Source organism: Malaya genurostris, chromosome 2, assembly GCF_030247185.1.
Source record: "Malaya genurostris strain Urasoe2022 chromosome 2, Malgen_1.1, whole genome shotgun sequence".
NCBI lineage: Eukaryota > Metazoa > Arthropoda > Insecta > Diptera > Culicidae > Malaya > Malaya genurostris.
Window position 1 is genome coordinate 48182929 of NC_080571.1, and position 18152 is coordinate 48201080.

An 18152-nucleotide genomic window follows, 5' to 3' on the forward strand; every position below is an offset into this window, starting at 1 on the left:
TCCGAAGACAATCGTTCCAGATCTAGCTACTTTTTCTGCTCTTCGTCATTAACTGAACATCGCCATTAAAACTGTTATCGTTTTCATTTTGCCTTTCTCATATAGAAAGGTTATTCAATCACAGTGAAAACCGATTTTTGATTCGATGCCCGGAGGTCATATTCCATTCGACTCAGCTCATCAAAATCGTAAAATAGCTGTGTGTGCGAGTTTGTGTATATACTATTCCCCTTCTTCACTACTAGAATTCCCACCTACACTAAAGTACGGATTAGTTACATTGGATCAGGGTCATTTCGCCGAAAGGGTTATTTCACCGAACGACATTTCGCCGAATGGGCCACTTCGCCGAATGCCATTTTGCCGAAAGGGTAATTTCGCCGAATCCTGAAATCATCTTAAAATCGTAATTGGAATTTATTTTATATAAATCCAAATGAAAGTAATCCCGAAAAGCTTCAAAATTGAACTCAAAACTATTGCAATTTATTCGTCATATTAATTTATGGCCATACGAATAGTTTGGGATTATGCTGGTTTCTGAATACCGGATCTGGAAGTACCGCAAATAATGACGAAAAACTCTAAAGTGGAACTTACTTCGACATATCATGGAATATTCAATCAATTGTTTAGATTCAAATTCGATGCGATTTGCAGTTTCGACTTTACAGGGTAATGAGTGATTAAAGTCTCAAACTGCCGCTTGAAACGACAGTCATTGAAATAATGTCATGAGAACTAAAACACCAAAGAATATTCATGCAAAAAACACATGCGGATTGATAAAAAAGTTATCATCTCACTGCTAGGTGAATTAAGCACGTTTTTCATACGAAATATTGGCATTTATTCACATTTCCAAAAATTAGCAGAATCGGCCGGTGGTTCAAAAGTTATGGGTCTTAAAAAAAATGCTGTGTGTGTCCAAAATGACAAAAAGAAAAAATACGGGTCTGATGGCGCTCACCACACGATTATGATGAGGTTCATCTGAACCCTACGTTGTGTTTAAATTGTACGTAAATATTAAGCTCGCGACAGCTTTCCAACTTAAGCCATGGTACGGCTTTCGCACGGATGGGGACACCGCGGAACACTTCGGATGTGATGTAATAAACTGGTACGCGTTTATTCTTGATTAACTGACTAATATATTTTAACGAACTAGGACAATACTTGGACGGCATCGAATTACGACTACGACAATCACGACGAGTATAACGTAAACTTAATGTACTATCGAAGTACCGTAGTACTGTAGTACCGTAATACCACAGTACCGTCTCTGATCTGATCTGCACTGCCCTTATATAGTCTGCGTACATTATTATATGAACAAAGTTTGTCTCTACCGGAAAGCATATTACGTAGAATATGCCGGAAAGCCTATATCGCAGACGAATGTAATCGCAAACTCTCTCAACTACTAATAAAACTGCTCGAATAATAACGTTGATCGATTTCTACTTCATGTACAGTGAAGCTCATGGAATTTCTGCATATATAAGTGTGGAATTTTGTCCGAATCCGACTTACGGTTCCGGAATTCTAGGGTTTATTGTGTACAAAATTCCAACCCGTCATTCAAAGTGATAATAGAAAAAAGGATTTTTTTTCTAAATTGTATGTATGTATGTATGTATGTATGTATGTGTGAAGCCACCATCAGTTCAAGGCATTACCAGTGGATGCAGGTAGACTTACAGTAGATCCGAATTTGATTATCAGATAACTTTCATATTACTGCTGTTAAGAAGGCCAAAATGGGCTTTGAGGACCCGGCGCCTTCCAGCAATAACATCCGGCCATATAATAAAAGAATTCGCTGTACCAGCTTAAACCTGCCTGATGGTTTGTTTGTTAGAAGGGTGCGTCTTACTCATTTCAGACCTTCTGGGGAAAACACACAGCTTTCCCCTGTGAATCGGGTTGACATTTCACTCCTTCATCCAGTCATTCACTTGTAAGATACCCTGATGCACTCCCATCCCTCTTCCCTTACAATGTACTTGAGCATAGTATTATATAATGTAACATAATACACTTTAATATAATTTCCGGCAGTATAATACAATAAAACATAATATAGTATAAAACGATGCAAAATCGTATGGTACAGTGTATTATAGTCTACTATAATATTTTATGATGAATATAATAGTATCATAATGTTATGTGACATAATATAGTAAAATATACCATAATATATTATAATATAGTTTGGTCACTATACGACACTGAATATAATAAAATATTATTATGCATAAAATATAAAAATGTAATACATCACAATGCAATATAATACACTTATAATTGTGTATTAAAAAAATGCATTACAATACTATATAAAACAATACCAAACATTGTACCATAATACAGTATAATATAGTACAATGTAATATAATATAATACAACAAAATATGACGTAATATAATATGATACAATTTAATAATATATGTGTAAAGTGAAATGTGTAGTATGGAAATGAAAATGTAGCGGATAATGATAAAGATTATAATGACGGTAACGATAGTAATAATAATAATAATAATAATCATAAAAATAATACTAATAGAAACAATAGAAATACTAATAATAATAATAATAATAATAATAATAATACTTAAATACTACAAAATTATATAATATAACATAATATAGTATAATATATTTTAATTTAATATAATATAATACAATGTCATACAATATAATATATTATATAAAATAACAGTTAATGTAGAGTGTCAGTTATGCTCTTCTATCTTCGCAATACTGCAGAAAGTAGAATATTTCTCTTCTAATAACAATAATAATATCCACATCTATAAAAATAATAAATGCTTTTATTATTGATGACGAATTAATAATAATAACAATAAATATGACAATGAAAATAATAATAAAAAACAACATAATATAGTACAACGAATTATATAATAAATAATAGAATGAATAAAATGATATGTTGCGATATGCTATGATATTATATTACTTCAATTTATATGTCATTTCTCATCCTCTCATTCTGCCATCAACGCATTCCATCGACCAATTGTCACCACAGATACACGTGTAGGCATGAAACAGGAACCAGTGAAGACCAAGCTCACCTTGTGACGACCTTGATATTTAGTTAAAATTTACTTTAAAAATGATAACTTATAGGGAAAACAAATTTATATTTTGCGCAGAGGTACGTAGTAATAAAGCCTATAATATAATATAATATAATATAATATAATATAATAAAGGGTGATTTTTTAAGAGCTTGAGAACTTTTTTAAACAATAAAACGCATAAAATTTGCAAAATCTCATCGGTTCTTTATTTTAAACGTTAGATTGGTACATGACATTTACTTTTTGAAGATAATTTCATTTAAATGTTGACCGCGGCTGCGTCTTAGGTGGTCCATTCGGAAAGTCCAATTTTGGGCAACTTTTTCGAGCATTTCGGCCGGAATAGCCCGAATTTCTTCGGAAATGTTGTCTTCCAAAGCTGGAATAGTTACTGGCTTATTTCTGTAGACTTTAGACTTGACGTAGCCCCACAAAAAATAGTCTAAAGGCGTCAAATCGCATGATCTTGGTGGCCAACTTACCGGTCCATTTCTTGAGATGAATTGTTCTCCGAAGTTTTCCCTCAAAATGGCCATAGAATCGCGAGCTGTGTGGCATGTAGCGCCATCTTGTTGAAACCACATGTCAACCAAGTTCAGTTCTTCCATTTTTGGCAACAAAAAGTTTGTTAGCATCGAACGATAGCGATCGCCATTCACTGTAACGTTGCGTCCAACAGCATCTTTGAAAAAATACGGTCCAATGATTCCACCAGCGTACAAACCACACCAAACAGTGCATTTTTCGGGATGCATGGGCAGTTCTTGAACGGCTTCTGGTTGCTCTTCACTCCAAATGCGGCAATTTTGCTTATTTACGTAGCCATTCAACCAGAAATGAGCCTCATCGCTGAACAAAATTTGTCGATAAAAAAGCGGATTTTCCGAATGGACCATCTAAGACGCAGCCGCGGTCAACATTTAAATGAAATTATCTTCAAAAAGTATATGTCATGTACCAATCTAACGTTTAAAATAAAGAACCGATGAGATTTTGCAAATTTTATGCGTTTTATTGTTTAAAAAAGTTCTCAAGCTCTTAAAAAATCACCCTTTATAATACAACATAATGAATACAATATAACATAATATAATAGAATACAATATAATATAATAAAATATAATATAATATAATATAATACAATATAATATGATATGCAGTATAATACCATACAACATAGTATATAATAACATAAAATAGTGTAAGACGATAATATGTGAAATAATATGCTATGATACAATATAACAGTTAATGTCGCAGTGTAAGTTACGCTCTAATAATAATAATAATAATAATAATAATAATAATAATAATAATAATAATAATAATAATAATAATAATAATAATAATAATAATAATAATAATAATAATAATAATAATAATAATAATAATAATTATAATTATAATAATAATAATAAAAGTAATAATAATAATAATAATAATAATAATAATAATAATAATACATGATGTAATAAACAACAGAATTATATGTTGTAATATACTATGAAAAACACTGCACTTTAGGATGGGCTTCAACCTACAAGCCATTTCGCACCCTCTCATTCTGCTACTAACGCAGAAGGCGATAGCACCCAGTCGACGCCGTTCTATTGACCAAATGTCATCATAGACGCTCGGGGAGGCATGAGATAGGGACTTGTGAGGACTTAGTTATCTCACCATTTGACGACCTAAAAGGATTTTTTTTCTAAATTTGGCTAAAAATTGTTTCAATTTATAGGTTGCGTTAGTCGTCGGTTCTCAGTTCCCGGTTCTGGAAGCACCGGAAATAGTGGTCAACAACTCAAAAAACGGAACTTTCTTCACTTTTTCAGAAAAAATTGTGTTGAATTTCACAAACTTACACTCAAATGAAAAGTTCTTCATCTATAAAAATAGACTGTTTTTAACCCATGTTCGGATCTGACTTCCGGTTCCGGAATTACATGCACAAAAAAAGGAAAGAAATAGTTGGACATGGCCGATTTTCATAAACTTAGATTCAAATTAAAGGTATTATATCCTCATACAATTTTCCTGAATCAAACTTCCGATTCCGGAATTACAAGGAAATATGTACGAATTTATGAAAAATACGCACTCAATTTTATCGGAAATTTCTTTACCGATTTTCACAAACTAAGTGTCCGCAAAGTTGATCCAGATTCGATTTCCGGTTCCGATATTACAGTGCGATTAGGGAAAATGATCAATTTCATGAGTACTTTTTCGCAAATAATGGCGAAACGGAGTGCAATTTTTAGTAAAAATTAGGAGTGAATTCATCTATTTGGCAGACCTTGTTAGTTGGTGGGTATATAAATTTACTTCGGGACTACTAGTGCCAGGTTTCCGCTTCCGAACGCACCGGTAATAGTGAAAAAAGATCCATAAACGGAACTCACTTCGATTGTCTCATTGACCTAAAATATACCGTGTAATCTTATCTAGATCCGACATCTGGTTCCGAAATTAGCGTAGCGTCGGTACGTGCGGCTTTGCTCGGTTCGCAGCATGCTTTGTTCAATTTTGTATACCGTGCAGGGTTACCACTTCTAAATCTATATTTTTCTTCACTTGAATGTGTAGATCTTTTATTCATTTTGTATCTAGTTGTTAGTTTTATTACAAAATCATGAAAACGATGCATTTCTATAAACGTACACTTGTTGTCTTTCTCATATAGAAAGTTTATGCATTCACTTGAAAAATTGATTAGTTGGAGGGGCTGGAGTCCACAGATTGATAGTATCTATTAGCTCTCTCCGGACAGTAGCAGCCTAGTTGCCGTGTTAAATCCGGCGGAAAAAATGATCCAAGAATAGATCCACTGGGTTCCTGCTTCCATGTCGTAAAAGGCGACAATTGCAGGAGTTTCTTTTTCCTTTCAGTTATCAGATATTTTCAATGTTTTACTTCTGATTACTCTATTTTACTAAATTATCTCTTCATTCAACCTATCAATTTCCGTTTAGCTTCGGAGAAGTTTTATTTGGAATGTTTTCTTCTTCCATGTTATTGATTGTCTTTCAGGATTATAAATTGAATGATAAAAATCAACTATTGCTCTAATCCGTTGATATTACAAAGTTAATAACAAAAGCAAAGTCTTGGCATTACATTCCTTTCGAGGAATTTGGCCTTTCTGTTTCAACAGACTTCGCAGCCGATTCATAGCGTACAGAATCATTGTATGGCTAGATGGATCCTACTGATACTAATAATCCTTCCAGGTCGGGGCTCGATCATACGACAGCTGGTTTGTAAGACCAGCGTCCTATGCACTGAACCGCCAACCCGGGAGTTTGATAACAGAGATAACATATATCGGTATATTGAATACATAGTAAAAAACCCTTCTTAATCCACCTAGTGGTGTGATAATGCCTTTCTCTTTTTTCATAAAAGTCTCATGAAAATATATTTCATACTTATATTAAATAATTTCGGATACCAATTTTGACACCAATTGATTCAGATTGATTCGAGTAGTTCACAAAAGCATGCTTATGTCACACAGTCAGCATCATTTTTCCAAACTAGTCCAAACTAGTCCACTTAGTTGAATTTCCATATATCTTGAAAAATCACCATAGGGGGGAGTACATGAAATTTTCTATAGAGAAAGGCAAAAAACACTTGATATTAATATTTCAAACAATATATTAATATTTTTCTCGGTAGCCGGCTGCCCAAATCAACCAATATAACCAATTAATAATTTTAATAAATAATTAAAATAATAAAGCGGAAATAATACAGAATCAAGACGCGCGTGAAATCTGTTGACCTTTATTTGGTGATTCAAAATGATTTTATAACAACTGTTTAGAATATTTCAATGCAATGAATCAACTATTTTGTCTAAATCCTATTCACTCGTTAATTTTGTATCACGTAATGTCATTTATAAAAAATAGGGAAGTTTTTATTCTTTACGCGATAGTATTGAAAATTTTTCTTCAGTTTCCTCGAGTAAGAGCTGTGAATCAAGACATCCCGGGACTTAAACCAAATTATGGACAACATTGCGACTTTTTCACATAACAGTGCTAAGGACGGCCAATTTGAACTGGACCCTATGCGACCTCCAATTGTTCGTCTTACTGAACAGTCTACAACTGGCGACGGTCGCTTCTTGAAAGCTAGACTTCGTGACCCGAAAATCTTCAACATTGTGCGACTGTATCTAGCATACATAAGGACCAATCTTCCAAAGTCTGCATTGAAGGACAAACTCCAATAAGTCTAAAAATGCTGCTCGCGTCTGAAGGACTTCCTACATAACCTGAACATCTCCAGCGTATCTTCATTGAAGTGCATAACGAATATGGACTTAAACCGGACGAAATCGTAGCAGACCTCGACGCATACCGAAATTATTTGTCCAGTGAGCGGACTCGTCACTTACAACACGTATGCAACAGTACTAGTAAATTTTATCAGCCGATTTTTCGGAACAAATGACGCCCTTCGACGAAGGAATAGACACAGAAATTAGTAATGTAAGTATACCAGAATTCTCAAAAACTTCTTCGCTTCATAGAACAAATGTGACTGAAATTTGCCATTGCCAAAATTTCAACCGCATGAAAAGCCCGGCCAAAATGAAAGAAATTCATCAAAATTTAATAACCTCCTCTTTCGACGTAATCCTTGGAACTGAAAGCAGCTGGGATGAAAGTGTTAGAAGCGAAGAAGTATTAGGAAATAATTTTAACGTATTTCGGCACGACCGAAATTTATCTCTCTGTCAGAAAAAATCTGGAGGTGGAGTCCTCATAGCCATTAACTCTTGCTTTACTTCTGAAGAAATTATTACTCCTAAATATAAAGAATTTGAGCATGTATTTGCCAAAGTCTCAATATTGGGAGAAGAACATATTTACTGCTCTGTCTGCTTCCCACCCGAAAATGCGGACAAATTCTCTTTTGAATTATTCTTTCAATTTTTAGACACAATTATTTCGAATATGGAACCTGAAGTAAAGCTTCATATTTTTGGCGACTTCAATCAACGTAATGCGGACTTCATTTCTGACATTGAAACTGAATCAATCTTACTTCCAGTCGTAGGAGAAAACGAAACATTGCACTACTTTTTCGACAAAATTTCTAATTTTGGCCTATATCAAGTAAACTCCGTAAAAAATCAACAAAACGCATATTTAGACCTTCTTTTCCCAAATTGCACAGAAAACTTTTGTGTAAATGCATCAAACCTGCCATTATGGAAAAATGAAGCATTTCACACCGCAATTGAATATTCATTATTTACACACAATGCATCCCTTCCCTACGACTTGGAATATGAGGAAGTGCCGGAATACAATAAAATTAACTTTGAAGAAGTCAAGTGTAGACTAAGTATAGTAAATTGGCGGAACATACTGAGTACAGAAGGAAATGTCGACGTCGAAGTAAACAAATTCTATTACATTATAAACAAAATATTAGCCGAAACTTTGCCCATGAAAAGAAGAAGAAAAAATTATAACAGCAAATTACCTGTATGGTTCAATTCACAACTAAAACATTCGAAAAATAGAAAACAAAAAGCACACAAAACTTACAAACAAGAAAAAAGTGACGCTCATCTTCAAAATTACTTAAATCTATGCAATCAACTCAAAATAGCCATTAACACAGCACATGAAGAATAAAAACCGCAAAATTGTAAACGAAATAAAGACTTGCCCTAAGAACTTTTTTAACTACACAAAAACTAAACTAAAAAGCAACAGTTTTCCATCTCAAATGCACCTCGACGAACATGTAACACATGGATCAATAAGTCCCGAGACTAACAATGGAAACAACATTTTATTTGCAAATTTTTTTTTATTCATCAACATAATCACCTTTTCGGGTGATACAATGGTTCCAACGTTTTTCCAATTTTTCAATACCATGTTTATAAAAAAATTCATCTTTCGCTTCAAAATAAGCTTCAGTTTCAGCGATGACCTCCTCATTTGAGCTAAATCTTTTTCCCTGGAGCATTTTTTTAAGATCAGCAAAGAGCCAGTAGTCACTGGGGGCTAAATCTGGCGAGTATGGGGGGTGGGGAAGCCCAATTCGTTCAATTTCGCCATTGTTTTCATCGACTTGTGGCAGGGTGACTCGTTGCTGTTTTAGTTTCATCGAAAGCAATCGCGGCACCCACTTGGAAAAAAACCTTTTTATGCTCAATTTTTGATGAAGGATAGTAAATACACTTTCATATGATATCTGTGTCATCTCAGCAATCTCACGGAGCTTCACTTCACGATCTTTCATTATAATTTTTGTCACTTCACTCACATTTTCCGGTGTAACGGCTTCCACAGGTCTACCCGAGCATTCCGCGTCATTTGTGTCGGTACGACCACGTTTAAACTCGGCGAACCACCGACAAATCGTTGCTTTTGATGGACAAGAGTCCGGATAACATTTTTCAATCCATTGTTTCGCTTGCACGGTGTTTTTACCCATTAAAAAACAATGTTTTATCAAAACACGAAACTCGTTTTTTTTTTTTCATTTTTCAAACAAACTACAAAACGACTTTACTCCAACCTCGATAACTCTGCTGTTTCTGGTCGGATCGACTTAAAATTTTGACCCGTTTCAAGCAAAGATTAGTACTCTTGAAAGACGTGGTTACTGGTTTACTATGAGCGCCATCTCTGTTTTAGTCTCGGGAATTATTGATCCATGTGTTAGGGAAAAATAGTACAGAAATCTGCAATCACTTTGGAAATTTTTTCCAAGAAGTATATACATCTTATTCAGAAACTGACCGTGATCGTGATACTTCTCTTTCATACCTGCATTTTCCAACTCCATCTCTGTAAACTATCTATCAGAACATGACATTTCGACAGCACTGAAAAACTTAGACGCCTCAAAAGGAAACGGACCTGACAGTATACCACCAATATTCTTAAAAAATCTTGCTGAAGAACTTACACTACCACAACAACTACTTTTTAACTTATCACTTAATAAATGTGCTTTTCCTAAAGCATGGAAATCTTCCTTCCTTGTACCAATATTTAAATCTGGTGCAAAATCTAACATTCGGAACTACCGTGGAATAGCCATTATCTCATGCATTCCAAAATTATTTGAAAAAATTGTAAACGAAAAACTTTTTCATCAACTTAAAAATGTAATAACGAACAAACAACATGGCTTTTTTAAAGGCCGCTCAACTACAACAAATCTCTTAGAATTTATGACATTCACTCTGAATGCAATGGACGCTGGCAACTACGTAGAATCTCTTTACACTGACTTAAGCAAAGTTTTCGACCGTATTGACAAACCATACCTCAGGGTTCTCACTTAGGGCATCTCCTCTTCAATTTACATATAAACGACATTTCCTTCATATTTAAAAATATAAAATTGCTTATATATGTAGACGACATGAAGCTCTTCATAGACATTAAAAATATCAACGACACTCAAATATTCCAGAACGAAATCAATCTATTCAACATTTGATGCTGCAAAAGTCTACTCCAACTCAATGTAAAAAAATGTAACTCAATAACTTTCAGTAGGAAAAATGAAACTAAATTCATAAACATACATCTAGGAAATCAAATAGTAGAAAAATGTAAAATTGTACGAGATTTAGGCGTAATCTTAGACTCCAAGCTCATTTTTGTGGAACACTACAATACCATAATCAAATCAAATAGTATGCTGGGCTTTATTAAACGCTTCAGTCATAACTTTCAGGACCCATACACAATTAAATTATTATACACTACATATGTCAGACCTATTTTGGAATATTGCAGTCTAGTATGGAATCCATACAATATTATTCACGAAGAACGCATCGAATCTATTCAAATACAATTTCTTTTATATGCACTTCGTAAATTAAACTGGACAGCATTTCCTTTACCACCATATGAAGCACGCTGCATGCTAATCAATATTCAAACATTTAAAGAACGCCGTGACCTTGAAATGCTTTATTTTATCAGTGACATTATTTCTCAACGCATTCAATCACCTTCCTTATTATCGCAATTAAATTTTTATACACCTAGCCGTCAATTACGAACAAGAAAATTTATATTTAGAAAGAAACACTAGAACAAGTTATGCAAAATATAGCCCAATTAATCGAATAATGCGCCACTACAATCAATATTGCGAACATCTTGACCTTGGTATGTCCAAAAATGAAATGAAATTCCAGCTTAGTCGAAGAAATAAGGCGTAGTATCTAAGTAAACATTGTAAACCATTCATATGTAGTCTACATTTGCTTGACGAAATAAATAAATAAAAATAAATAAAATATAGGACAGTGTTGAAACGTTCACTCGGGAAGTCAGTGAGTTTAGCGGTGTATCCGAGCATCTTGAAATCGGAACATACTGAGTAGCGCGCGAATAATACCAATACTGAAATTTTTACTAACAAATATTCTTCTCCCGTGACACTTGAGGAGTGCGCAGTAGTATATACGGCCTCTAGTAACAACAAGTGTTGGACTAACATCCCTTCCCATTCCTTAGATGATCTACGTTCGGGCCTGGCCGACGCCGGTACTAATCAATGAATTCTGGGATTACCAGAAGATGTACATTGAAGGATGATTTACCAGTTCCAGTTCGGATCATCTAGAAACTGCCTGTACTGTATTTCAGCTAATTCCGATCAGTAACGGAGTAACAACCAGGGGTGGTCGCTCAAGCCCAAGGTCACTTGAAAAATTGACTAGTTGGCCCGGACGGCTAAGTATTCTATTCCACACAGTTCATCGAGCTGAGCAATGTTTGTGTGTGTGAGTATGTGTCAAATAATGTCAATCATAAAATTAAAAACCTCATAGTCCCATAGATAACTATTGAATTTCATCATGCTTTCATAGGGCAAAGAGTGTTTAAAATTGCACACCGTAATTTATTGCGACAATGCAAAAAAGAATAAAATTCGTCTAGATTTGGCTCAAAACTGATTTAATGTATAGGCTATATTAGTTACTTACTAAACGAACCGATTTCGTTCCCGGTTCCAGAAGTACCGGAAATAGTGATCAAAAACTCTAAAACGAGACTCACTCAATTTTCTCAGAGATGATTTGAACGATTTTCACACACAGGCTCAAATAAAAGTTCCTATAGTCTCATAGGTTGCTGTTTAATATCATCAGAATCCGATTCCGGTTCCAGATTTATGAGAAAAAGTGTGTTTAATCATTTAGTGCGACGATGCAAAGTAAGGCAAAATTCCTATTAACTTGACATAACTGTTTACTAATAGAAAAGGTTATGTTAGTTCACACCAAAAGTAAGTTTCTTATACTTTTCAAGATTGAAAAAAAAATTTGACAGAATCTTCTAGTGATATTTTTGAAAATATAAGTAATATGATAAATGCATCATTACACCACTAGGTTGATTAAAACAGGTTTTTTTTTACAGTGGCGCTACACCGATGAGAATCGATGCAGCACAACAAAACAAAATCGACATTATTAGAACATAACTGATATTTCAATCGACCGGAACTGACAGTTTCCAACACGAGAGAAAAAAACCACCACCAGGCGAAACAAAGATCTTAGCACCTAAATGTACTTACAAAATCGGTCCGGCCGACGAGCAGGACGGCGTGTTCGGACTGTTGGCACTGTTCTGGCTGCTGTGGCTGCTGCTACCACTGGGGCTGGGGGTCGGTAGCCCGAAGAACACTCCACCGCGCCCGGCCGCTCCCGGAAGAGGCCGCTGCACCGCGTTCGGGGTCTGCGGGAAGAACACCTGGCCGCTGTAGTATCCGGTCGTGAAGGGACTGCAGGAGGTACTCTGCGGTGACTGCGAAATCGGTGTCGAGGGGGTGTCTGTAAAGCGGGACGGTAGATCAATAAATATATAGGTTAGAAGTTGCTTGCTAGATCTTCATCTCGATTTATAGTACGAGGTATGGTATGGATATGAGTCAGAGCGGGTGTAAATGTGAGAGACGTTCGCTTTGTTAGCGCGAAGTGCGACAACATTCCGAACGTCCTAACGAGCTGCTCAGAAGCGAGCAAAAATGGAACCGGGAGCAGCTTGAAAAAGGAAATATCTGGCATTCCGGTTGGAATTCTGCACCAGAATCGAGCGTGGCTGATTGGGGTTTTAAATGTTAATCTCATTAACTGCAAACATATGATTAGTTCCGAACCTGACTTGAGGTCCCGATTTTCCTTGAAAACTTAGTCATATGCAGAATGCTGCCGCTGCTACTGCTGCTTACTTCATATCGCATAATTGCTACCTTAGAACTCGTCACTCTCCGCACAGCAGGTCTGCACTACACCTTCGGTTAATCGTCAGTAATCAAGCTAAGCTTGAAACGATTCTCATAATGAGGCTCATGTCCTCGTCCTAACTCACGTTCAGTCAAGCTGGTTCGTAATAACAGTGCACATGGGAGACTCCAAGCAGATTGTTTTTGTTTTTTCCTCCTTCCAACACCATTAATTGCAGTGTGCACTTGCACTTCGGTTTTTGCCCGATGGAAGTCATCGCCGAGTAGCTGCAGTTCGCTAAAACGAACACTCTCTGACACGGTCCCGTAGGGATTCGAATGAATCCTGGAATGATAAATTCGGCTTCCAGTGGCCCCAGCACTGTTCAACAGGTTTTTGCGTCGGTTCGTTTACATGGCACCGACTCATTAGTGGCCAACGAGTCTTTGATTACACGATTAATTGTTGGAAGTGATATTTACGATTCCTATTCATTGGGCCGAAGGTGAGCCGCTGGCTTGGCTTCGAATCTCGTTTGATAGAACTAATGATCGTAATAATAGTAACAAAGTTGAAAAGATTCCTAATGAAAAGGTGATGATGCATTCTGGATCCGATTCAGGTGGTCATTCCGCAATGATGACGACGACGATAGTTTGCACAATCAGGCTCTTATCGTCATCGTCCATCGGTTAGATGTTTCACGCCTTCGGCACCGACTGTGTGGGCTTGGTCCGGTTCGTCACAAAGCTTGTCCCGCCCGTAGGAGAGCATGCAATTAAAATTCCCATGTGTCAAGTGTGGTGTGGAAGGGGGGAGGGCACTAGTCATCAATCCAGATTCCGATTGCAACCATCGGTATCCTGTGTTCGGTCGAATAAAGGGCTGCGTCTTGTGTGTTTGCGGCTGTCATTTTATTACTGATGGATTATTGCTGCAATTCCATTGATGACAACTGATAATAATGATGATGATGTGATGAATTGTGGAATGACGCGTTGATTAGTTTGCCTTTGCCGGAAACAATGGAATGCAATACAATCGGTTTTAATTACGCTGTGAATGCTCTTTTCCTTCCGAAATAAGTGATTACACATTGATCATCAGGCGTGAATCTCGGTATCAAGGAGAGGAATTTGAGAATTGCAGCGCAAGCTAGAACAGGATGGCAGAAAGCCAACTTGTGTAAGGATGCATTATCTTCAAAGCTGAATAAAATTTCCTGTTCCATCTACAACTCTTGTTCTTGAAGGGTCTGACAAATGGTGCACTAGATTTCACTTTGCTAGGATATTGTTTCCTGGGGCAAAAGTGCCAACTTCACTGTGTTCCGTCGATTGGAGGTTGAATATTGCATGGAACATCGTGGTGTCTTGACTAATGAGATGAATATAGATCGTTCAGCTTTCTTGAATGATTTATTACTCAAAGAGCTTTTTCGCATTATGATTTACTCTGTGTTTTGCTGTGTCTATGGCAAGTATTTTTTATTCCAATACATTTGAACTGTCAAGAGCTTAATAAATCATTACTAGCCATCTTGCAATGATGAAGAAGAAGATTTAGAGACACCCACAAAGGTTATCAAATGACGAGATAAATAAGTTTCCTCAAGTTCCTATCTCATGCCTCACAGGAAAGTCTTCGAATAAACTGCGTTGAATAGGTTTTAATCGCATCTGAGTTAGTAGCGAAGCGAAAGGGTGTGAATAGGTTCGTGTGCAAAATGACCCACTTGTAATCCACGGAATCGATCAAAAGTCTTTTGAATGGGTCAAGTACTGTAGCTTGCCATTGAAATGTTAAACTATATTTAATATTGAAATAAAATTATATTTAGAATCGTGTCCGGCAGATCATTTTTGATCCGAGTGGGCCTTCTTAAAAAAAAGTCAGCGACTGCATTTCTATTGTTCATGAATGGAAAATATACAAGTATTTTTGTCTTTGATTTATTGCAGCACGTAAAAGATCATCAGAATATATACAAAAAATCATTTGCGCAATGCAAACACAGAGTTGCGCTTTGCGTTTCGCAAAAAAAGTCGTCTGACAATAGAGTTTGTCGATTATGTCGCGATATACACGTTAAATAGCAACATTATTGAGTCGATTTTGCAATATTGTTGATCCTGCGCAGAACCGAAAAACTACGCTCATTCGAACAAGATGATTCTGATATTGATGAACGAAACGCACAAACTCTGGAACAAGCCCTCTTATCCAATTATATTTTTGAAAGATATCTACAACTTCCCTCAGACTATTTGCCTGTTCATTTTGCCTTTTCAGTACACTGTCACTGCGGGGGATACCAACTGGGTAAAAAAAACTGCGTAACTTCGGAAATCTGCGTAAAAAAACCGACAAACTGAGGAAAAAGTTTTGTTTATGCCTGAAATTGACTTTTTTATAAAGAAGGTCATACAATCTCTTTGAAAACCGACTTTTCGACCGACGCCCAGAGGGCCGAATGTTATATACCTTTCGATGTATGTATGTGTGACCAGAGCTGCTAAATGTCACTATCAACTAGCAACTTTGCACGACGATGATTGGAAAGTTTATGTCACTGGACTGCTGCCAACCAGGCTCTACCAATCATCATATATTATTGAGTGTCTGAGAGCCGATCTGTCATAACTTAAATTCTCTTGATATTACACTCACCAGGACGCTCATTGATTGCCGATGCGATTGATATTATCTTCATTTCACCTGTCACTGCTTGATGACGATGTGACTAAATATTAATCAAGCAGCATAAACATTGAATTGAATTCATGTACACCAATAAACTCCGAAGTCCGATGACTTTTTGCAAAAAAAACAATGAACTTTATCAATTTATGTTTATGTTAGTACTCTCGTGGTTTTTTTCTACTTCAACAGGGAATAGAAGAATGAGAGAGAAAACAAAAAAGTCGTATGTCTTTGACTGAGTATACTTCTACTTGGTCATAGAGCTATCGAGTATCTCATTTGACAGACACTTTGACCGTACCGATTACAGGTGACGATGATTTTAGTCAGTCTGTCAAGCTCATTCGACATGACTGACAATTTGCAACTCTGTATGTGACAAATATTGTCACCCAATTTTCTCGAAGATGGCTGAACCGATTTTCACAAACTTGGGTTCAAATAAAAGGTTTACGGTCCCATACAAAATTCCGGAATTTTATTTCGATCCGACTTCCGGTTCCGGAATGACAGCGTGATATGCACTAAAAAAGGGAAAATAAAGTCAGTAGCTTCTTTCGAAGATGGCTGAACCGATTTTTACCATCTAAAATTTAACTAAGAGGTTTTCAGATACCGTAAGAATATTCCAATTTTCAATCTGATCCAATTTCTTGTTCCGGAAATTGGGTGCTTGCTTTCATGTATATGGCAATTTAAAATGTTTTTTTTTTCATAAGAAACAATGTAATGAGTAGCGAATTAATTAATTTGGTCAATCAATCAGATTTTCATCATATAAAATTCAAATCAATAGGACTGATAGTCTTATAACATATCCAAGATGAACTTTCGGTTCTTGCATTATAAGGTTAAAAGTTTTCAAAATTTCAAACCGTCAGAGAATATCAAAAATATCTTTGATGTCGTATCCCATTCAATTCAGCTCGACGAACTGAGCAAATGTCTGTGTGTGTGTTTGTTTGTGTGTAACAAAAATATGCACTCACTTTTCTCAGAGATGGCTGAACCGATTTTCACAAACTAAACCTCAAATGAAAGGTCTCATGGTCCCATAGCCTGCTATTGAATTTCATTTGGATCCGACTTACGGTTCCGGAGTTACATGGTAATATATGAGGAAATTAGAAAAAAGTCAACTCTGAAACGGATCAACCAATTTTAACAAACTAAGATTCAAATGAAAGGTCTTATAGTTTCCTAAAAGTTTGTAGAACCTTTTATTCGGATCCGACTTCCGGTTCCGGACCTAAAGTGTAATAAGTGGAAAATTTCCAATTCATTAGTATTTTTTCACGAAAGATGGTCAAAAACAGGTACAAATCTTATAAAACTGACTGAGAAATTCTCCCAGTTGGCTGAGCTTGTTAGTTTGTGAGCATAAAAACTTAATTCGGCACTACTGGTCACCTTTTTTCCTGTTCCGGAAGCACCGAAAATGGTGAAGAAAAACTTCATGAGGAGTGTATCGAAAATAAGCCATCCACAATTTTTTCTTTCAAATTATGATAAAAAACGATATTTTATTCAAACTGAAAATTGATCCTTTAATGTACGAGGTTAAACTTGAGCATAATACAAATCGGATGAAATTTAAGTTAATCTTTCATGAATTTTCGAACTTTTGATCGAACGCTCTTCATCAAGTTCCGGACAAGTGTTGCATCGCTTGAGCCAAAATTTTTTTAAACTCCTGCATGTTCCCAGCTGCCTTGCCAGTCTTCTTGAAGACCCTCTTCACGATTGCCCAGTAACGTTCGATGGGTCAAAGCTGAGGGCAATTTAGTGGATTGATATTTTTCTCAACGAAATTTATACCCTTTTCCGCAAGCCAATTGAGAGTGGTTTTGGCATAGTGAGCCGACGCTAAATCCTGTCAAAACAGTGGAGGTGTACTCTGCTTCTTATATAAAGGCAGCAATCTCTTCTGGAGACACTCAGATCGATAGATTTCTGAATTTATAGTTCCGGTAGTGTAAAAAATGGTAGACTTCAAACCACAGGAACGTATTGCTTGCCATACCAGCATCTTTCGACCGAGTTTCTCCACTTGAATCGACCTGTCCGCATCGCTCACATCCTCC

The 18152-nt window shown here is 36.1% G+C and overlaps 1 protein-coding gene across 1 annotated transcript in view; it reads right to left on the reverse strand.

Moving 5' to 3' along the window:
- Positions 1 to 18152, reverse strand: part of LOC131432826 (mucin-19-like) — a 219383-nt gene that overhangs the window by 31368 nt on the left and 169863 nt on the right. The window contains exon 2 of the mRNA XM_058599365.1: positions 12717 to 12972. Within this exon, the coding sequence (XP_058455348.1) occupies positions 12717 to 12972 (256 nt within the window). The remainder of the gene's footprint in view (positions 1 to 12716; positions 12973 to 18152) is intronic.